General features: G+C 35.3%; 1 protein-coding gene across 2 annotated transcripts in view; it reads right to left on the bottom strand.

Moving 5' to 3' along the window:
* CNTN6 (contactin 6) overlaps positions 1-24,494 on the bottom strand; it is a 320,026-nt gene that overhangs the window by 151,926 nt on the left and 143,606 nt on the right. For both annotated transcript variants that reach the window (XM_012468488.2, XM_012468487.2), the window contains exons 3-4: positions 22,513-22,639; positions 15,436-15,611 (exon numbers count right to left, since the gene is read on the bottom strand). In XM_012468488.2, coding sequence (XP_012323911.1) covers positions 15,436-15,611; positions 22,513-22,639 — 303 coding nt within the window. The remainder of the gene's footprint in view (positions 1-15,435; positions 15,612-22,512; positions 22,640-24,494) is intronic.

Genomic DNA, 24,494 nt, shown 5'->3' with positions numbered 1-24,494 from the left:
AACTTTCAGGACTTTGTAGCAAAACAGAAATCTGATGATATGTGAGGTATAGGGTTGGAAAAAGAAAGCGCTGCTTTTGTTGTGTGTTTTAATATTTCATTGGCATTATTTTGGGGAAATGACTCTAGGGGAAATGACTCTAGAGGTAAGCAACTGAAACGCATCTAGATAGTCAGAGTGCCAAATTACCTTGACATCACAAGTACAGGCAAGGTCCATCCTAGCTCAGGGACTAGGCAATGAATCAGACCTGAATCAGAACTAAGTATCAAGCAGTTTATAACATAAATTATAATAAAGGGTCAGGAAAATGTTGTTTGAGATATATGAGGATGAGTTAGTTGACCTTTATAGGAGAAAAATACTAGCTCATACTTTTCTCCACACACAGAAGACCTTTCTAGACAAAAGATGCCAGCAATACAGTAACATCTTTGAACTTCATGGTGACTTAATGTTAGGCAACATTAATGGCCCACTTAATGGACCACTGATGTCAGTGGTCATTAATTGGAAAGTGAAAGCAGATGTCATGGTTGAATTTTTCTCTAGATTAAAATTTTGACTTGGATTTTACCATGACTTAGATTTCAACAGATGAATTAAATGAGGGAGAAAGTGAATCATTGATGTGCATGTGATGAGCAAGTGAGTCAAAAGTCAGGGGGAAGAAGTATTTTTTGCCTTTGTCTCAGTATAGAGGGAATGACAAGATGAAGCAGGAGAAGGACAGGAGTAGTTGTTAGGATTCATGAATTATAGGATCTAGCACAGTCGAAGTATTGTTGAAGTCCATGGACTGTAGAGAGTGAGTTAGACAGTCAAAAGTTAGGAAGGTTGAAAATCAGATTATGAGTGGAACTGGCAATGTTAGACATTGACAGTCTTAAAAGAGTCATCTCAGCAGTGTGGCTATTGGCTAGGTTGGGTCAATAAACAAGGGCAATGGGAAGAAGTCAAGAAACTGACAAATCAGGATATTGAGTACTGAATACCAAATTCACCAAAGGCTAAAATGGCCAAGAAATATAACACAAGTATTATGCAGAGAACGACAGTGAGCTAAGAGGTAAAATCTTCAAGAAATGTTGGGGTTTAGGGGATGAGAACATGATTGCAACAGAGAGAAGTTATGGGTAGTGTGGTCTAATAGCAAGTTTGTAATGGAAGGGGAATTAGATATGAGGGATTATCTGGAAATGGCATAGAGGAGATTAGATGACTCTATTCCTACTGACAGAACTAGTGGTAAGAGGAGTATTGGAGAAAAGAATCACGAGTTCAGCCAGAGAAGATAAGGATCTTCAAATGGAAGCTAAACTTCAGCTGAAGCAACACAATCAGGGGGGCATTCATGGAAAAGTTTAAGTGTACAAAGATTTGGCTGACCATTGACTTTGGTTTTAGGAGGCCCAAGGAAGAATTTGACAAGTTGGGGAGGACTGGGAAGTGGGTTCAGATATGGGAACATGCAGAGCTATATGTAGGTAAAGGTTTGGGCAATGAGGGATGACCTAAAAATTCTAGGCTTACTGCCTTATGTACACAGGAGTCAAGACCTCATGAAAGCAGAGATGGTGATGTCAAGGCAAATATGGGAGTGATGATATGTGTTTTGATTGTGTGTTTGTGGGGTCTTGTTTAAATACCTTCTTCACTCCAGCTGTGAAAATGTGGAGCTCAGGGGAGGACAATTTTATCCAGTGCATCACAGACTCTGACATTTCCCCCTGTTAACTATGGAAAGAGAGGTGGAGGATGAAGTGAGATAACTGTAATCAAAGGCAGGAGTGGGAGATGCTTCATTACGACATCTGCCACCTGGGAGATGCTTTGAAATGCAGTGCTGTGTTCGAAGCCTGACTTCTGTTGTCAGTCAGACTCAGCTTTAAAGTCCTGGCTCTGTCATTCACTTGCTGTGAAAGTTTAAGCAAGCTCAGGAAATTTGCCCATATTTTGGCTTCCTGGACACATATAAGCTTTTATTAATTTTAATATTTTTAGCAGTAATAATATTCAGGGCACATAGTCAGCAATACTTGCCAAAAAGGAATATCATAAATTTTAAAGTTTAAATCAGTTACATTTCATACCTTTTTAAATGAAAACAATAGGATTACTTTCTAAATGAGTACTGAGAATAGTACAAAATAAGCAAAAACAGAGAGCCTTCCAGAAGGCTGAGAGGCAGCTGGCAGAGGGCGCGGCCTCCAGCACAGTTGTTTATATTTGATTACTTTTGCTTAAATATGGATGAAATAATTAAAATAAAATCCTTTGTGCTCAAGGGATAGACCCTAGTAAGAAGAATTCTAGTAGCTTGTTTGTATGGGATTTCTGGAAGAATTACAGGAGGGTTATATAATCTCCATTCATAAAAATAGAATTGATTTATGCAAAACAACTCATTAATATGTATGTGAAAGTAGATCTCTCAACTGCACAATTCTCAAAAAGGAGAAAAAACACCTGCAATTGACTTGTTAAATCACGTCTATAGATCTAGACTCTTCCTTATTTGCATTTTCTGTCATGAGTAGAAACACTGCCTAGGAGGATAGTATTTCTGGCAAGGAAATACAGTTTGAAAACCTATTGCTTTGGTTAATGCTCTAGTACATTTTTTCCTGGTTCTTTATTCCAACGGCATTCATTTATTTGCTTTTTGAAAAAATGAGTCTGCATTTTTATTTAGGCAGATGCACAAATACAGAAAATAGACCTTATTTTGCTCACTGCTTGCACTTGTGTTTGACACATATGGTAGGTGAGCATGCATTGTTTGGATGCATAAATGGATGTTTGAATGACCATCTTAGTGGTGGGAAATATCAATTACCATTTGTTTTTCCCCTAAGATTTGTTTACAGAATAATAGAACTATTCCTTCTATCACTTTGTGTTGATAGACGGTAATGCTGCTATTTGATTGTCTTTAGACATTAACCTAAGGCTCACTTTGAGACTGTTTGCCACCCACCATCTGGTATCTGTCCAGGGCAGCACCAACAGCATTACCTGTGAGCTCGCTAAAAATGTAGAATATTGGACCCCAATTTAGACCTACTGAATCAGAATTTGCATATAATAATATCTCCAAGGGATTCCTGGGCACATTAAATTTTGATAAGCATTAGTTGAATGATTAAGGAAGTGGTTAAAATGTCAGAATGTCTGGCAGCAAATCCCAGCTTCATTATTTATTTATTCTTTCCATTTGAGAAGGAGTTTTGCTCTTGTCCAGGCTGGAGTGTTATGGAGTTTCCCTCTTGTCACCCAGGCTGAAGTGCAAAGGCACAATCTCGGCTCACTGCAACCTCCGTCTCTCAGGTTCAATGATTCTTCTGCCTTAGCTTCCCAAGTAGTTGAGATTACAGGCACCCACCACCACATGTGGCTAATTTTTGTATTTTTAGTGAAGAAAGAGTTTCATCATGTTGGCTAGTCTAGTCTCAAACTCCTGACCTCAGGTGATCCACCTTGGCCTTCTAAAGTGCTGAGATTACAGACCCAGCTTCATTATTTCTTGATGCCTTTAGGCACATTACTTCAATTCTCTGAACTTAATTTTCCTTATCTGTAAAACTGAAATTATAATAGTAGCTTCTATTTTACATGGTAGTTTTGAGGATTAAACTAAATTATCTGGTTTAATTAGAAATAACTATAGGAAGGTTGGTACTTACTATGAGGAAGATACAACTAAAGCATACATCATAGAGAATGTGTTCAATATCACAGAACTTGAAATACTCATGTGCTTTATTTGTGTAAATTCCTATTATTCCCTCACTGCTACAAAAATGGAGAACAAAGTAACACAGATGTACTGACACCAATTTGAGAACTAGAATGTGTTACCTTTCCAGAGTATTCATATTGGAAATAGGGAAGGAGACTTATTCTCATAAAACCACATGAAGGAATGCTCAAAGGAAATACTCTAAACCTAGTTTTCTTAAATAGGTAAGCAGAAGCTCTGGAGTCAGTTATAGGTTTGCGAGCCTTTCACCAAGAAGAGCCACCTAACATACCAAAAAAAGCATATTAGATTCACTTAAAGTTTGACAAATTTATCAACTCCTTTCTATTGTCTGGATTTTAGAGAACCTATTGATGCTATTGTAACATCTACAATCAGGAACAGTGAGATGCCCAGGAACACTGGCTATAGTGGTAGCAAACTGGGCACATAGTTTGGGAAATTTTCTATCAAATATTATGTAAAAGGCTTAATAAATACCTAATGCATGGTAGCTATTATTTTTGAGATATGCTATAGGAAGCCACCATAAGAAAGCCAGCATTGTATGTCTGTGAGGTGACTGTAATCCACTGAATCACCCACTCTACTCTTGATGCGGATTCACAGGAGAAGCGTGCCTCAGGTTTTTTAGAGTCAGAGTCAGTGATTACACTCACAGCAACAGTTGTCATATTTTTATCCTGTGAAAGGTATGTACCCCTCTTTGCCTTGGCCACTAATTCTAAAGCGTTTTAAAGCTCAATTTTCATAATGGATTGGATCTTATGGCATGAATTTTTATTCTCCTCTGGTTCTCTTTGGATTTTATTCTCCTTGGGTTTCACTTAAATTCAAGCTTCATTTTTTATCCATATAATCTATTTTAATAGCCACCAGATATTAAGACTTATTGTAAGACTGCAGTAATTACTAGAATATAGCAGTTACACAAGCAAGACAAATACATCAAAGGAAGAGAAAAAAGAGGTCAAAAGCAGGCTCAAGCAGGCATGCAGGTTTGACTCCCTTTAGAGATAACACTGTAGAACAGCAAAGAAAGGATTGCATCTGTCATATATGTTCTGGCTCAATTGGACCCATATAGAAAAAAAATGTATAATGAACCAATTTTATACCATGCAAATAAATAAAAGTGCAAATGCATTATGATTTTAAATATGAAGGACAAAATACATTATAGAAGACAATACAGGAAAATATGATCTCAAGGCAGGGAAATAGTTCTTAAACTTTTTACAAAAATCTCAAAAGGAAAAGACAAATAGATTGGACTATGTTAAATTTAATTTTTTGTATTTATCAAGATGTGATTAAGAGTGTGAAAAGGCAAGTGACATAGTAGAAGTCGTTTCCTATACATAAAAGCAGCAATTTGTTCTTATATGAAATCAATCACTAATGGAAACAAAAACAACTCAATTTAAAAAATGGAAAAATAAATTAAGTTATTCCTAGAAACTGAGGGGAGAGAGGCAGATTTTCAAATAGCCAATACATATAGTAAAAAAGGTATTCAATTTCATTAGTGATCAGGAAACAGACACTAAACCAAAATGAGATATTTTTACTACCCTCTTCAAAATGCCAAATTTTTAAAAAAGACTGATCATATCAAGTGCTGTCAAGAATATCCAAAAGACATTACTGGAAGAGTACAAATTAATAAAATCACTATAGACAACAATTTTTAAAATTGCCATATGCATGCCCAATTGCCCTATAATTCTGCTTTCTGGTGTATACAACAAAGAAATAATTACACAGATCTACCAAAAGATATGTACAAGAATAATCATAGAAGAATGCACCTAGAAATAATGCAAATTTCCAGTAACAGTAAAAGTTCTACATAAGCTGTATTATAGTCATACAATGAAATATTTTATGTGATAAGGAAAATGAACTACAGTCATCTACAACATAAATGGATCTCACATAGTTGGCTAATAAGCCAGACTTGAAGGAATATATTATATATCACATGGTTTTATTCATAAAAAGTTTAAAAAAGCAATAATAATTGTAAATTCTCAAGTCAAGATATGGCTGATCTTTGAGGTAGAAGGAGGAAGTAGTAACTAGAAGGGGACATAAGAGGTGGACCTTCTGGGGGTGTTGGAAATCTCTATTTCTGGACCTGGCTTAGTAAAACTTCATTGATCTATCTGCTTATGTTTTTTGTACTTTTCAGTATATATTATACTTCTAGACAAAAGAAGAGCATAAATTAATACCTTAAAACAAGCTTGTCCAACCTATAGCTCTCAGGCTGCATGCAACCCAGGATGGCTTTGAATGTGGTCCAATACAAATTCGTAAAGTTTCTTAAAACATGTTGAGAGTTTTTTGCATTTTTTTTTTAGCTCATTAGCTATCATTAGAAGTGGGGTATTTTATGTGTGGCCCAAGACAATTCTTTTTCCACTGTGGCCCAGGGAAGCCAAAATATTGGATACTCCTGCTTTAAAACATACTTAACATTTCAATGGGTTTCCATCAAAACTCTTTATTATTTGTATTTGCTACTTATTGATTTTTATTGTTCCAATAATGTTATTTATTTATTTATTTTGCTTCTTTCATTTCAGTAGATTTTTGGGGAACAGGTGGTATTTGGTTACATGAGTAAGTTTTTTGATAGTGATTTCTGAGATTTTGGTGCACCCATCATCTGAGACATGTACACTGTATCCAGTGTGTAGTCTTTTATCCCTCACTACCGCCCACCCTTCTTCCCAATCCGCAAAATCCAAAGTATTATTCTTATGCCTTTGTTTACACATAGCTTAGCTCCCACATATGATGTTTGGTTTTCCATTCCTGAATTACTTCACTTAGAATAATAGTCTCCAATTACATCTAGGTTGCTGCGAATGCCATTATTTCATTCCTTTTTATGTCTGAATAGTATTCTATGCTATATATATCACATTTCCTTTATCCACTTGTTGATTAATGGGCATTTAGGATGGTTCCATGTTTTTACTATTGCAAATTGTGCTGCTATAAACATGGGTGTGAAAGTTTTGTTTTTTCTTTTTTTTTTTTGGTTTGATGACTTCTTTTCCTCTTGGTCAATATCTAGTAGTGGGATTGCTGGATCAAACAGGAGATCTAATTTAGTCCTTTAAGGAATCTCTACACTGTTTTCCATAGTGGTTGTACTGAGTTACATTCCCACCAACGGTATAAAAGCATTTCCTTTATAATACATTCATGCCAACGTCTATTATTTTTAAATTTTTTTTATTATGATCATTCTTGCACGAGTGAGGTTGTATTGCATTGTGGTTTTGATTTGCATTTCCCTGATAACTGGCAATGCTAAGCAGTTTCCCATGTGCTTTTTTGCCATTTGTGTATCTTCTTTTCAGAATTGACTATTCATGTCCTTAGCCCACTTTTTGATGGGATTTTTCTTGCTGATTTGTTTGAGTTCCTTGTAGATCCTGAATATTAGTCCTTCATTGGATGTACAGATTGTGAAGATTTTCTCTGACTCCATGGGTTCTCTGTAAACTCTCATGATTATTTATTTTGCTGTGAGGAAGCTTTTTAGTTTAATTAAGTTCCATCTATTTGTCTTTGTTTTTGTTGTGTTTGCTTTGGGTTCTTGGTCATAAAGTCTGATGGAGGTAGTAGGGGAGTAAAGTGAACTTCATCAGGGTCCTTGGTTGTGTTTTTGTTTAGTGGTTTGGTTTTGTGTTGGCTGGCCTCCAGCCAGGAGATGGCACTTTCAGGAGTACATCAGCTGTGGTCCTATAAGGAGAATGCAAACTTGCCCTAAGGACATTTGGTTAAGTACTCACGTTTCTCATGTGGTGGGCAGGGCCATAGAACTTTCAAGAGTTATGACTTTTGTCTTCCACTACCAGGAGACATAGAGAAGGACCACCAGGAGGGGATAGGGATAAGGTATGTCTGAGCTCAGCCTCTCCTGGGTGAGGCTTGCTACAGCTACTGTGGGGGATGGGGTGCAGTTCCCAGTCCAATGAAGTTATATTCCCAGGGGGATTATGGATGCCTTTGCTGAGTAATACAGGTCACCAGGGAAGTGGGGGAAAGCTAGCAGTCACAGGCCTCACCCCACTCTCAAACAGCCTGGGTCCTAAAGGCCAGTCTCACTCCCACCATGACCCATCCACCCCCAACAGCACAGAGTCCCTTTCCAGGCAGTTAGTGACCAGGGCTGAGAACTTGCCCCAGACCACCAGCCTCCCTTTTGAGAAAGCAAGCAGACTCACAGTTTTTCTGCATCTCAGGGAGCCTGCAGTGGTGATCCAGTCCTTTCAAAGGGTTTGTGCATTCTCTCTGCTTTCCTGGTATATTCCTGTGGTAGTTTGTGGGGAAACATTCATGATGTGAGTCTCCGCATGCTGCTCTGTCCTTCCGAGGAAGAGCTGCAAGCTAGTCCTGCCTCCTATCCACTATCATCTCTCCTGTATTTGCTAAACACCTGAATCTGATTTACTTTTTAGATAATATTGGATATATATTCAGATAATTACATACAAATTATGACTTACAAATGTTCTTTATTTGTATTATATATATATTTATTTATATATAAATAAACACCAGAAATATTTGTCTGATCCTTTAATGCAAAAAAGAATGTCACTGTAATTTGAACCAATTCTGTAACTCTTAGAAGCAAAATCTTTATGTGCTATGTTCACAAATTCCTGAAAACCATTTGTCAAATTACATAAGAGTAATAAACAAGCATTTCAGCTTTGTACATCTGTCTCAGTTTTATAAATCAGAAACTCTCAGTTTTGATAGAATGGATCCCTTACTTTCTAATATTTTCCTGTCCCACAACAATTCTTAGCCTGTGCAATTTTATTCAAGTGAACTAAAAAGACTAGCTCCTGCTGAATATAAGTAAAGTAGGCATTGGGAGAAGGCTTAACTTTTGAAAAAGTACCATTTCTGATAAGATACATAAATGGATTTCCAACAGCGATGGTGTGGGGAAAATGATGCTACAGCATTGAATAATCTACTTCCCTGGTGATTTTAAATATAAATATAAAAGTGACTTGTTGTAATTTAACCATGCAACTGCTCACAGTCTATTTGTTTAAGATCTGAATTATTTTTAAAAGCAAAGACAAAGTTTTCTCCTTGATATGTAGACACCAATTGATAGTTATGCTCTTATTTCATTAAGATAAATTGAGAATATTAAATCTATTGTAACATTGTTTATGCTATTTGAAAATGATACTGAAAAAATCAATACTAATTTACCTACTTTTTTAATTTAAGAAATTAAAGAAAAAACTTCTTCATGACTTTTGTTCAGCTAGTTCTTTTCTGATGTAGAAAAAAGGTTAAAAGTCATTTATCATTTTCATTTATAATTAGGTATGCATTACCCACTTAATACGCACTTCACAATTACCAGAGACTTTACAATTTCCAAATGCATTTTTAAGTCTTATTTTTAAAGCTGCTTCTCCTGAGTCTTAATTTCTTTTTCTGATATAAATGCACTTTATCACCATATCAGCAGGATCATGTATAACTGCTTTTACATTTCTTACATAGGAAAGAATTTTGAAGAGATTTGGAAGCTCTTAAAATTTATTTCTAAATGTGAGGAGTTTTGTTCCTGCTTATAAGATTCTGGCCAAAAGATAGAAATGAAAACATATATCACCTTTAACACACAAATATCTTAGAATGCTTCTGTAAGGAATCAGAGACCTTTATGTTACAACGTTACCTTTTTTATTTGGCTTTGAATATGGCATTTGATTCATGAGAATTCTGATTTACTTTCTCTGTCTACAAAATAAATATATATTTAAAAAGTTGTTTCAGAAGGAAATGTTAGAAATTCTGGGTCTGCTGTAGGTTAGTTGACCTTGAGCAAGTAACATAGTTGTCCTGCTTTTTAATGTCTTTACCTGTAAAACATAGTTAAGAATAGCTTACAGGTATAGAATAAAGATGAATGGCATGGCAGGTGTAAAACCCTTTGCATTCCTCTGGAAAAAAATTATGATGATTGTAAATGCCTACATGTTTATAGCCCTTTAAAATGCATTCTTACTGCATTTTAACCTTGAACCATTTAAAATCAATCCTGAGATGTGGTCCAAGAATTCTTTAATTCTATCATATAAGTTATTATAAAAACTGAGGTTTGGAACATCCCTATGTATGTGTACTGTGGTTTTAATAACATTAATAATATAATTAATATGTCAGACTAACATATTTAAGAAAATAGTATGTGGTATTTCAAACTACATTTTATAAACAACTTCAACACCCTTAACATCATTCAGAATGGTTCCATTGTTCCTAGGATAAACAGTGAAATATAAATCTTGGCCTATTAATAGTTACATGGCCAGATCCCTGCCTATCTCTCCACCTTCAACTCATACCAGTTTATCAGTTGCCCTTGCCCTCCCTCTGCTTTCGACATAATATATTTGATCTTCATAGTAACCCCAGATGAAATGGGTAATATTGACACATCCATTTTAACCATAAATTAACACCTGTACACAATGTCATACTATTGTTTGCAGATTAGGCTTGGATATAAAGGTCTTCTTATAACAGTCTCAACCTAGAACATCAGTCATATCTGAACCCTAGCCTTCTGCATTTCAGTTCTTAGGTCTTGTCCTTTGCTCACATCCTCACACTTTCTTTAATACTTGAAGATTGTTCACACATCTGCATTTCCTCTTAGTGTTCTTCGGACTTGTACTTTGTCCACTCACTTTCCCTGTCTAGAACACAAACTAACATTTCGAGGTTCAATGCAAGCCCTGTTCCCTTTCAAAGGCTTCACTTGCCTTTCTTCCATTTCAGACAAACAAATTTCATTACTTCTCACTTTGAGCTCCGCTCTGTTTTAATTTCACCTCTCTCACTTCACTTGGTGTTTTGAGGCAGTGCAGTAAGTGGTAGGAGCATGGGCTCTTCACTCTGACTGTCTGGATTTGAAATCAGACTCTACCACATACTGTGTGTGATTTTAGGCAGGCTAGTTCATTCTTCCATGCCTCAATCTGCTCATCTGAAAGTGAAGATTGTGATACTCTCAGAGGGTTATTGTGAGGATCAATGGAGTTAATTTACATAAAGAGTTTGGAACAATGCCTGCCACATAATACTTTGTAAGTGTTAGCAATTTCCCTTATTTTCCTTTTCTTCTTATTTTTAATTGTACTAAAGGTTTCACCTGTCTCCTCTGTGAAGACAGGAAGGAGCTGTTTCTTATCTACCATTTAATCTTTAGGACCTAGTGTAGTACTTGATGCATATAAATTAGGTGTTCTCCAGTTGCTTGGAAGATGAATAAATGAAGGGTCAATTAGGAGGCTCCAGCCCAGCTGCCTTTCCTTCTGCAATAATGGAACAAACTTATTTGAAATGCTAGCTGTAATTAAATATTAAATAGTGCAGGATGGATCAAAAAGTCCCATTCATGACTATCATTTATCATAAATGTTTATCTTTTCATTGATAGAGTTATATATTATAAGGACCTTTTAAAAATACAGCTGAGTGATATCATGAGTTTCTTTCAAAACACCTATCTCATTTTCTCAAGGATGACATTTTAAATAGCAATGACAGATGCAACGTTCTCTCACACAAGTACAGAGTAATTCATTAACATACATACGAAAGGAAGAAGTTTACATTCAACCTTTACCACCAAAATCTTTGAGAAATAAAAGAAATTCAAAGAAGCTACAAGTGATTTTAGAAGTCAAACTAGTTTTCATCTAGAATGCCAGGATGATAACAGAAGCCTTTGGTGACTAGACACCTGCTAAATTTGTTTTAGGGTAGAGTTTTGGTTGGGGAAGAAAGAGATAATTAAATTAGAATCTGCCTGAGTATTTGAAAGGACAGATTATATGACAGCAGCTGAGAGACATTTGTAATCAAATAATTCAAAATATACTTTAGCTAAGTCCAGAAAGTGAATGCCTTTTCTAAGTTACATAGCTGGTTAAAGACATGCTTGATTTAGGAGCATATTTCACACCAGGTAGTTTTTATACACAGGCCACCTTTCAGGATGGTTTCATGTTGAGACGATTCATGATGAAGCAGAGTGTTACAGTCTGTGTCTAAAATAAACTCAAAGTGTGTTTTTGGATTACTGAATACCAGGACAAAAATGAAAAACAAAAGCCATCAAGTATCTAGAGGTACAACACTGCAGCATCTCTGCCATGGACAGGGTAGATTCTGAAAGGCTGTTCATAAGGCCGTTTGTTCTGAAGGTCAAAGTGACACTATTCAATGGACTGCAACTGACAGGAAACAAGGGAATTCATACATTTTTATTTTGATGCATAGCTTGTTCTTATCTATGAGAGTTCATAAGAGTGGGGGTCTGGACCCATTTTTTCTATCAATAAGTAGACCGACTTTCTCATATTGTGTTTAATCTCTGTCTTACATTGGATTCCTTAGAAGCAGGGCCTGAGGCAAGGATTCAAGTGCATATAATTTATTGAGGAACTTATCTTAGGAGAAAGGCAGGAAAGGAAGAAGGAAACAACAAGTGAAGAAGCTAATTAAGAAGGTGTAGAAGTTGTTGTGTAATTTCAGCCTGATCTCATGCAGAGGTTTGGGGCATGAATACAAAAAGGGATATCTGTGGGTATTAATAGCCAGGGGTTGGCACATCACTTGAAAAAGTGGATGTGGACAAGGAAGCATCAGCATCTACTACCAGGCTTATCTGAACCATTCTGTCCTGCAGATATGGTTTATTATTTAGACAATTACTGTGCCAGCAAATGAAATGCAGTAAGAAGGCCCACATGAGCTGTGTGGGCAGTGTTTGAGAGGGACTCAATACTGTGACATGAAGTGCATGAGTTTTCAAGTCTGAAGTCTTCTTTTTCTATACATAAGTTCCAACTTTTTCTCTAACAACATACTTTAAGAAAGCCCCAATCTCAGTGAGCCTCAGGCTTCTTATCTATAAAATGGGACAATGATAGCAACTGCCTCCTATAGCTGCTGTCCAACTCAAGTGAAATAACATATGTCGAAGCACATGCATTATATTTGACATGAAAACAAAAAAATGCATTATATTTGACATGAAAACAAGACACTAGTCTAGGGAAAGTTTTGTAATGTAAACTAGAAGAGTTTTCTATAAGAAACTAAAATGATTTGAAATATATGGACGTTTGTCCAAGTAGAGAGTGGTAATAATAATAAAAGGAAGAATTAGAGCTGTCATTTCCCTAGTGTCCATAATGGATCAGGGACTTGACGTTAATTTTCTCAGTTAACCCTTGTCCTATGTGGTTGATACTGCTGTATTCTCGTTGTGTAGATTTCTTAACAGAGGCTTAATGCTGTTAAGAAATGACCTAATTTCATACTACTAGACATCTGACAAAAAGAGAATTTGAACTCATACCTCTGTATTTCACAAAATCTCAGCATTTAACTGCTGTGGTTATCCTACGAAAGGCCCTTTCTATCAAAATAGATAATTAAAAATTTATGAAGGAGGTGGTGAGGAACTACAATTAAGTTGAACATACAGTTTCTGCACTTTAGGAACTTTCCATTTGGTTGCAGACTTGTATTTATACCATTTACTCTTTCTGTTTCAACACTCTAGCACATGTGTCTCTGGAAACAATAAGTATTTTAGACATGACGACATGATACCATGCCTAGGACAGAAGAGGCAGAATGTAGTGGTTCTTATTTTTGCAAGCTCTTAGAGCCTAAGATCCTTTAGCTTTGCAGAAGAAAGATTAGTTAATGGATATAGACTATTTTACTTTATGCATTAATAGTAATAGAAATGCTCTTAAAGATCAACAGTCATACACCTTCAGCCTCAAAACAAAAAATTTTATGATAAGACGGGAAAGTCAATAAGGACAGAAGAATTGATTTCTTCCATTTAGCCAGATGACAGCGTACAATTTCTTCTTAACTGAGAACTTTTTCTTATTTGGCATAGAGAAAACAAGTTTTAACTAGAGAAACTTCTAGTTGCAAGAATTATTTAAAGCAGAAAAAAAGATATGATATAAAAATGTAGGACATTTTCAAACATATTTTTCTTAAAATGTACAGAACAAAGAAGAAATATGTTTATATAAAAGAGTGCATTAATTTGAGATGTAGGCATTCAGCTGTTTTCAAGAGTAGATAGAATCATAACTCTAGAGAAACTCGAGGGTATAGCAAATAAGTATGCTATGTGGAGTTTTCTTTACTAAAGAGTCAAATTTATAATTATGGAATCTGATTCATATCAGGTGTATATTGTAGGGTCATCTCCTATCCAAGCAGGAGAAATAAATAATTACTGTGGCAGAATCATTCAAAGTCTGGAACAATTCTTTATTTCTATAACATAAGTTTCTATGTTATTTTGTTCCCTATTATTTTTCCAGGTGATGATCTTAGCTGAAATGAAGAAATCAAGTGTTAGAAATATCTTCATCCTATGTCTCAAAGTAGTCACTGGCCCTTTTCCATATTCTACTTAGGTTAATAAACTTATACATTTACTTCTTACTTCGATAGATACAAATACATTCAGATACAATTAGCAGTGTATTTATGTGTATTTATCTGTATATATGTATATGTGTGTGCATATGTGTATGTGTGTGTAGTGTGTGTAAAATTAGAAGCAAGGCCATCCCCCAAATGATCAACATAAAGAGAACTGTGTGTAGACCAAGGGATCTCTGGTGTAGAATAACATTTGGAACACAAGACTTGAAATGAGTAACAGACCCAGTTATTAATTCATGTATCTACTGATGACTGAAGTAGTTTCACAAGGTGAGTTTTGGGCATGTATTTATTAATAAAATTTCATAACAATTAGTTTTTCAAAGTAACAGACAATATAGACATTTCCATGAGCCCTGCAGGTGCAGCAGCTCACTTTTTGGCTCCGGATGGATTCTCTGGGACATAATGGTGGGTGCAAAGGGAGAAAAGCAAGCCTTCTACTTTATCCACATCAACAGATATAATTACTCTCAAACAAGGCTTTTGCGGAATTGAATACGAAACATTTCGGTCCCTGGAAACACTATATATAAAGGATATTAGAGGCAGTATGTCTATTGTTCATCTGCTAATGTCCCCAAATGTCACCAAGGTAATTACTTGGATGACATTTATGTGATGCAGCTGGACATTGTTACAGTTAATATAAAGCCTGCCTTTGGCAACCACTTTATTTCCACCTACATCAAACTGTGGGTGCGTGATCGCTTTTCTTGGAAGAACGCCTACCTCCCCCAAATGACATCTCTGCCCTCAGCTTTTTCTCCCTGTACTGCTCTGAACATTAATATCCAATGCAAAAGAAAAAGAAAAATAATACTGTATTATTTATCTTTATCATAAAATTTAAGTCTGGAACTTTTAGAAATGTTTCTAAAAATAATTCACAAAATATAATAACATTGATATTTCCTCTGCTTTTTTTTTCTTTTTTAGAAACAGGTTTCTATTATACCCAGGAATCTAGATTCACAAAATGAGCATTGTCAAAAACCCATAACGTCATATTCATTCTCAAATATATGATCCGCAAAGCTAGATTTTAAAATATGTGTATCAGAAGAAGAGTATATTTTCAGAGACACAGATTACAAATTTTATCCCAAACTCACATGCAAATTGGAGCTTTGCCTTCCGACTTAGAATTGTCCCCAGAAGATTGGTGGCCAGGCACTGGTACATGCCAATATCTTGATCTGTGTGGGGGCTACTGATTGCAAGACTGCCTCCTTCCAACCTGTAGTGATAACTCATGGTAAAATCAATGTCTGTGCCATTTTGCTTCCACCTTCAAGGGAAAAACATAAAATTATGCTTATAATATATAGAGTCAATCACTCTGTCTTAAACAACATGTAGTTCTAATTCCTGCAACTATAAAAAACAGCAAAAAACAAAACATGATTACATGCGGAGATAATCCTACCAGTTTTATCAAAGGTAACTGTCTTGGTGAGCTGGGTGATATCAGTAACTAGATTATTTGAAAGATGTACTCTTTGTATGCTACATTCACCCAAATGTATACAAAGAGGAAACAGAACTCTCGATGTGAGAAATAAAAATTAGACAGTCAGTCAATAATACTGGCCAACCTATTCCTTTAGCGACTTTTCAAATAACATATACCTTACCTGAACATCCACAATGGATAGCGCAAAATTGAATGTCAAAATGATTTAAAGATAGGAATTCAAGAAGCATATGTTACAAATGGCAAGAATAATTTTACAACGCCAATTCAAGGCTGATAACAAAACAATAATAACCTGACTACTTTAGAACATGATTGCCTCTGTTAGTATGTTACTTGGAAAACTAATCATGTTGAAAATATTTCAATGGTACTTGGAAATGCCAAATTAAAATTATACTTCAGCAAAACAAATGCTGTTTGAGAAGCTATTATTTTAAGAAGTAAAAAGTCTCTTGGCTTAGCTATTAGTCAACAATTTTTTAGTACATGAATTAACTAGCTGAAGGGTCTTGGAGTTATATTTACTTTCAAAGAATCATAATTAGTTTTAGAAATTTCATTTGGTCATTTTTAAGACAAATGGAAACCTGATAATTATCTCTAACCAGACTCACTTTTCCTACCTTGATACTTCCAACTCCATCAAAATCTCCAAATATTTGGAAGCATGAATCTTACATATCTAAAGAGATGCATTCCTAGGACACAGGCTGTGTATAGTCACATAGACCATTTTTTTTAAACAGACACTTAAAAATATTGAATAATGACAACCAGTTGTACATGTAGAAAAATACCGTTTCTCACTCATTGCTAGCATCATGGCTGAGGTCTCTAAAATGAAAGGCAGATTAATAAGAGAAAAACATATAATTTTATTTAATATAAGTTCTCCATAACATGAAAGCCTTCAGAAAAAAAAAAATCCTAAAAAACAGGAAATCCCATGTGTTTTTATGCTAGTTTTGATGAAGAGCAGAAGTATAATTGTAAAAAGAGGGTATGATCTAATGGTAATAAACTGGCGGGAAGTTAGCAAGGCATTTGTTCCAATTCTTTCTGGTTTCTCTGTGTCTTTAAGGAAGAAAATGATGTTTCTTTCCTCTGGGTACAGAAAGGATAACTCTGGAATAAAGCTTTTATGACCTGCTTCAGAGAAGAAGAGTGAGGAGAAGGTGAGAATTATCTTCCTGCTTCTGCTATTTTCTCAAATGCCAAGGTGCCATATTTTGAGGTGGTGTGATCTGAACCCCATCATAGTTCATCTAGGAAAACAAGTGAATGATCTTTTCCTATGGAATATAGCCAATTTCCAAAACATGTTTTTTAGAGTTTATACCAGCTTTGCTATGATTCTCCCCTTTACACAAAAATCATATTAAAAATATTTTGGTGGGAGTGTTTTTTTTTTTAACAACATTTTACAGAATTAATTCAAAGAGGTTGGGTGCAGGGGCCCATGCCTGTAATCCCAGCACTTTGGGTGGCCGAGGTGGGCAGATAGCTGGAAGCCAGGAGTTTGGGACTAGCCTGGGCAACATGGTGAAACCCATTTCTACTAAAAATACAGAATTAATTCAAATGTCATTGACTTCTTCAGGTGCATTTTCAAACATCACATAGGGATAATCTGGCAAATGCCTACCAATGTAGAAAAGAAATATGAACTTAGGTGATCCTCTATGCTATTAAAGATATGATGTGATGGATCAGATATCAAATCAATCAAAGGTTTTGAACCAACTTTGTTAACTTTTAAATTATTTAGCCACTTCCTGAACATCTGAAAGTTGAAAGACATCAGTCAAAGAGTGCATTTCATTTGCTTAGATTTTCTTCCATCTTTTTTTTTTCTAGAGGAATTTGTAAAGGCTGCTCTTTGTTTTCAATATTAGGGTAAGAAAAAAGTAAAAAACAAAATAAAATGCTTCAAAACTTCTCTTTCTTTAGGCCTTTCTCAAGACACCAATATTCTGCTTGCCAGCACTGTAATATAGTTTTTGATAATGTGCTTACAGCACATGATCTTTAGACTTCCATGTTTGCTATCAGTTTCAAAGCAAAGGATATACCATACTTAGTTTGCCAGCTCTTTTTAATTTTGAAATCAATCACTGAAATAACTGCTGTCATCATTACATGCTCCTAATTAAGCTCAGTAATTGTTTTCAACACAAATTCAAAGTTGTTGGCTTAGCTGCAGCAAATGAATTTTTCACAGTATCCCCATAATCATTCTGATCACTATGGTACAATGATTATTAAACTGCTCATATAGATCAGAGGTTCAATTCCTGGTGTGGGCTTTGTCCTAATTAATATGTTTAAATCAATGAAGAAACAATATTAATGAATTCAAATGATTGTCATGTACACGTTTCTGATAGAATTGCATACTGACGAGTGTTTTGCTATGATGCAAACTAGGGAATGTATTTTAAATGATTATTTTTAGCATCTGAATTAATATCATATTAGTCCCAGAAAACATAATGGATTCGAACTAAAATCTTGACACTTTGTTGGGAAGCATCCTTCACTTTTAAGTAGTTCAGTCCTGCCTCAAGAATAATGGCTGGGCCAGGCACAGTGGCTCATGCTTGTAATCCCAGCACTTTGGGAGGCCCAGGCAAGAGGATTACCTGAGGTCAGGAGTTCAAGACCAGCCTGGCCAGCATGGTGAAACCCTGTTTCTACTAAAAAAAAATACAGAAATTAGTGGGGTGTGGTGGCACATGCCTGTAATGCCAGCTACTCCAGAGGCTGAGGTAGAAGAATTGCTTGAGCCCAGGAGATAGAGGTTGTCCTGAACCAAGAACACACCACTGCACTCCAGCCTGGCTGACAGAGTGAGACTCAACCTCAAAAAATAAATAAATAAATAAAAATAATGCCTGTGGGCTGTGTTTGTTGGCTGCCCTTCCGTAAGGCGTGTGCAAGTGCGTGTGTGCATGTGTGTGTGTGCCTGCATGCATGTGCACTTGTGTGTGTTGCTGTTTTTCAAAACTGGGCTTTGCTTTAGAATGACTTGGTATATTTGTTGAAAGTATGCATTTCTTTTTTTGAGTTTTATTTATTTTTAATTGACAAATAATGATTGCACATATTTGTAGGAAATAATATGATGTTTCCATAAATGCATGTATTTTGTAATGGTCAAATCAGAGTAATGAACATATTCATTAACTCAAAAATCTATCATTTGTCTGTGGTGAGAGCATTCAAAACTTTCCCTTCTAGCTATTTTGAGATATACAATACATTATCATTAACTATAGTCCCTCTACTGTGCAAATGAGACTGATAACTTATTCATCCTGTCTAATGATCACTTTGCACCCTTTGACCCAAGTGTCCCCTTTCCCTTCCTGTCCCTCCCTGACCCTCCCTGACCCAGCCTCTGGTAACTTCCATTCTATACTCTACTTCTATGAATTGATTCTGTGGAATCAACTTTTTTAGATTACACATATGAGTGAGATCAGATGGTATTTGTCTCTCTCTGCCTGGCTCATTTCTGAGCCCATCCCCAGGCCTCTGACAGAGAACACCAAAATCTGAATTTTAAGTCTCTGTGGGTGATTGTGATGTACACTGAATATGACTCCATTACCTCTGTGGAAAGAGTCCTAGTCCTAGCTTTAACATCCCTTGCTGCATATTCTTGAACAAGGTCTCTGATTTTCCCAGAAGTCATTTCCACAAGTAATACAATATGTGCAATAATGTATACTCTGCTTATCTCATAGGATTGTTAAGAGAATCAAGTGGGGGAAATGAATAAAAAGAATAGAAGGGGAGAGTGACTACTATTATTGTTCTTCCTTAGAGGCCTAGAGCTTCTCCAGAATTAAGGTTGGGTACATGACTAGGGTAGAGTAGACTAATTTACAGAAAGGAGTCTCATCTGGTGACCAGGTAGAGAGAAGATGTGTCAGAAATCCTTTTTCTAATAGACAGTATATCCTATATAGAAATAATTTAGGTGTATGTTATTTCATTTTTCTAACTGAAATATATACTCTGAGATAGAACCAAGTTTATTGCTATATGATTTTCCTAAACTTTCCAAGTATAAGCAACTCTTCCAAAGCATCATCTTTGGGTAGCCCATTTTTCTTCCCTTGCAGGGCTTCCTGGCTGGACTTCCTATTCTCATATGTTATGTGGTCTTTGAAAGAACAAAGGACAATCCTTTTTCATGGGAAAGCCTAAGCTATTTCAAAAGGATTGCTTTTAATGTTGCTCATTTTCCCTACGAGATTTCATTTGCTGTATGGAGTTTACTAAAAGAAATAAAATGTGTCTTAAAATCAAACTCTGCCTCATTTTATGAATAAGGAAGATAATGCAAGGAGAGAAAACTGATTATTCCAAAGTCACCAATGGATTAATAGAGCTGTGGCTAGAAATAATAACTCTTAGTTCTAAGTCAGGGGTTCTTTTATGTTGCTTTATACTGTAATCAAGTAACCTCAAGTAATGTTGGAATCTGTGAGTTATAAAGACTTTCCCTCTAAGACACACACATACACACACATAAACAACCTCAGGCGAATAAATTGTGAGGTTTATTTTTAAAAATAAAATGTAAGGTAGAAAGGGTCATATTAAAACTGAAATTTTACACTTTGTTGCTAATGCACACTATCCGAAACACCTCTGTCCTTTGCTTTATTATCAATAATATTGGATCTGCGTCTGACATTTAAGCATTAAAAAATTCTTTTCTAACTCTCTTTCCATAGTTTCTTGCCTATAAGTGGAAAAACAGACATTGGGATCTGCTGGAGGGTGAAGGATGGGATAAGAGAGAGGATCGGGAAAAATAACTAATAGATACCAGGCTTAATATCTGGGTGACGAAATAATCTGTACAGCAAACCTCCATGTCACATGTCACAGGTTTATCTACATAACAAACCTACATATGTATCCCTGAACTTAAAAGTTAAAAAAAAAGAAATACGCTAAACCGGGTTATGATGGTTGGAAATAAGTACCCGAATTACTTGTCTTTAGCTTTATCTTATATTCAGAAAACTTTAGTCTATCTTATATTCAACAAACTTTCAAAAATTTATAGGAATTTTTATATTCTTCCTTTACTAACCACTAGGATCAACCTAATTAGCTCTCAAAAATAAAATTACTACTTTATTAGGTGATCTCAATAAATGTATTAATCAAATTTTCATATATTTAACCATATATTAAACTAATAAGACAGCTCATCATTTAAGAAAAACTAACAAATCAACAAACTCTGAAGTGAGTGACCCAAATTTGTAAAGTGAAGGATCTTCCTCTAACTGCTAGGCTGCGTTGGTTTCGGTATGATAAAGACAAGAAAGCTTTAGTATGTGGAATGAGAAGATGTGGTTTTTCAGCTCTTTTGCTGTAAAAAGAAGATGCTAAAGTTGGCTCAAAAAAATACAAGATAAGGTAGAATTGCCTTTAGCTTTGAAGTCATTTAGTTAATTAAGTGCATTTAAGTCATTTAATTAATCTGGACAATTTTAGGATCTAGATAATTATGCACATTAACAGTGTATTTTTACCGCAAAATAAAATTAGGCTAAACCAGCTTATTCCTCCAAAATGGACTGAGATTGTTACTTGTGTGTGTGTGTGTGTGTGTGTGTGTGTGTGTGTGTGTGTCATTTCAACTTCACATCTAAAAATTAAGACTTAAAAAATGCTTTTAAAACCCAAAGCTACAAAAGTTTAGTATTTATTTTCTTTGCCTGCATTAACACTACATATACAGTTTTTACCAACTCAATATCCTTATTATTTACCTATGTATATTTACGCATGTATATATTTTTAAATTTATAAATTCTACCCACAATATGAATCAAATTCTGCCTTTGCTGCAACTTTGTACATAAGAACAAAACCATTACTGACTCTTTCGACCTATAATTCCACAAATAATATGTTAGAAACAAACAGCTTTTTTTTCTTCTTATTTGCCCAGAATAAAAATTATCTTTCTGCCTTAGAGGGTACATAGGTGTCTTCAACATATTTTTCTAAAATCAGTATTTTTGGGTGACATGACCCACCAGTGAAGTCACATAATTTTATCTGAAATAAATCTAGATATCCATCTCGATTCATTCTTTATAGAAGACATTTTCATAATCATTATATATGTAGCAACAGAGGCTGCAGTCCCACATTGAGGCAGGTGTGGGAGTGCAAAATGGGCTTGCATTTTAGTCTTTCAAATTGGGGAAAAAAATCTTTCTTTCATTTCTCTATTGTTTTCTTTTCTTTTATCTTTCTTTCTTTTCTTCCTGGTTTCCTGTGTTACATGCTTCCTGTCTTTCTCTCCTGTCTCTCCCCTTTTTCTCTTCTCTCTCTCTCTCAATTCTTACCATAATATGGCAATGTATGGCACCAATCTCAAGAATAAATGTTCTAAGCAGACCTAATCAGTAGGATGGAGACATAATTATTGTTATCTGTAGATAGTGGGTAGGGGGATAATTATTGCCTGTAAAGTGTCATGAGGGAAGGCCTTGGGATACTAGAAATGTGTATATCTTTATCTGAGGTATTGTCACATAACTGTACTCCCATAGAGAAATTCCTTGAGCTGGACACTATAAATTAGGGCCTTTTAAAATACACTTTATTTTGTGAATGTTTTGGCTCAGTGACAAAGAACAAAATAGTGTGGTGCCCAGAGGTAGGATTTTACCTATAATGAGGTGAAGGGTGACCATTAGCAGCACAATTCAGGATGATCTCAGATTTTGATAAATCCAAAGGAAAAATGACATCATGTGGCTCTTGAGTAAAAATAGGACGGCTCAAAAGACCATCACCTGGGGGGAAAAAAAAAGAATAAGTCACATGAAAAAACGTGGCCCTGTTCTGAATGCAAGTCTATATGAAATATCAAGTCGATACACATTATTTAAAATCATTTTATTTTAAAACAATATCAAACTCACAGAAAAAAATTATAAAATTGAAAAAATATTTTTTTCTCTTATAAACCAATCCCCTATTACCCAAATAAATTAGTTTATATTTCCAACAAACAAAGGGCATAACCCCTCAAAAACCAAAAATATCAAGAAGTTAACATTGATTCAGCACTAAGCATCTAATCTTCAGGTCCCATTTCCCATTTTTTCTAATAAAATACGTTTTTGTTGTTTTGTTTTTGTTGTAGACAGTGTCTCACTCTGTCACCCAAGCTAGAGTGCAGTAGTGTGATCATAGCTCACTGCAGCCTCTAACTCCTGGGCTCAAGTGATCCTCCCATCTCAGCCTCAGGGGATTTAAGCAATCTTCTGTGCCCTTGTTATTAAAATAGATGCAACATCTAGATCAGATGGTTGTTCTGTGATTTAATAATATATTGTTTATAAAATATGCCACATTGTGCCTCATAACAAATAAATATATAGTCATCAAATTACGACATTCATCATCATCATTATTACAGAGAAGGAAATTGAAACCCAGGAAGTTGAATCATCTTTTCCAAATTTACCAACTGTCTTAAGATAGAGCAAGAAATTAAACTTCAGTTTCTTGATTCCCTCTCCATTGTTTTCACTATCCACTCAGATCTGCCTCTATCTCCTTAGTCTTCTAAAATATTTGCAATTGGGTAAAAGTAGTTATTTTATTAACCTCATCTTAAAATTATAATTTTGGTACTTTTTATCACTGACCTAGAAGTGTAGATAGATAGAGGTTATAATTCTAGCCTTATCAGTTACTGGCTCCCCAATGCTGGACACATTATTTTACCACCCTTGTTCTCTGATTTCTCAGCTGTTAAAGGAGGATGCTATGTCTTATATCTTAGTGTTGCTGTAAATGATGATTGAGGAAGAGGATTGAAGATGCTTTACTGACTTTTCTGACATCAGTGCCTAATGAAATGTTCAAGACATTATAAATACAAATAACAAGCAAACATAAATTATTGATGCCTGAAAAAAAGGAACATATTCTAATGCTATTGACTCAAAATCATTTAAAGAAAAAAAAAACTGTGGACTAAAAACAGTCTGGTCAGGCTCAGAGAGGTGAAGGAGTTCTTGATTTCCTAATGTTGTCCTCACACCCCGTAGGATTTAGGATTTACTGGTGAAATAACAGCATTCTGAGAAATCTCCTTATAACTTCCAAATGTGGAGATAAGCAGATTTGTATGTATACAGATGGAAGAGTCTTATCTTTTTCGTCTACCTCTTCCTGGCTGAAGAGCAATGAAAAGGACTTCTGATCAAAAAAAAAAAAAAAAAAAAAGGAGTAGTGGGGAAATACTGATAGTAAAGCTGACTCTATTTAACAGACTAGTAATGTCATGCCTATGCACTCAGAGGTGAAACCTCTGAAGCCCACTAGAAAAGTGATACATCTCCCAATGAAATATACTGATGCCTCTTCCAACAATAATCTTGTTGCAATTCATTAAAAAAGAAATCTCAGAATAGAGAGAAGGACACAGATACCCTTGGCCCCATCATTCTCTCAGGCTACAAAATGTGGGTACTCATGATATATCCCATTTCCAAACTGGAGCTAATAAGAAAAAAACTGTTCCAAAATACAATAAAAAGAAAGTTCAAAAAATATCTTTTCCCATTAAGTAAAAAGTGAATTTTCTGTACACAGTTTCTCAAGCATGAACAGTAAGAAAAGAAATGGAATAGTAAC

Source organism: Aotus nancymaae, unplaced genomic scaffold, assembly GCF_030222135.1.
Source record: "Aotus nancymaae isolate 86718 unplaced genomic scaffold, 86718_ANA_hifiasm-v0.15.2.pri h1tg000046l, whole genome shotgun sequence".
Lineage (NCBI taxonomy): Eukaryota > Metazoa > Chordata > Mammalia > Primates > Aotidae > Aotus > Aotus nancymaae.
The sequence above is the reverse complement of the archived record's forward strand: the minus strand, read 5'-3'. Positions and strand labels throughout refer to the sequence as shown.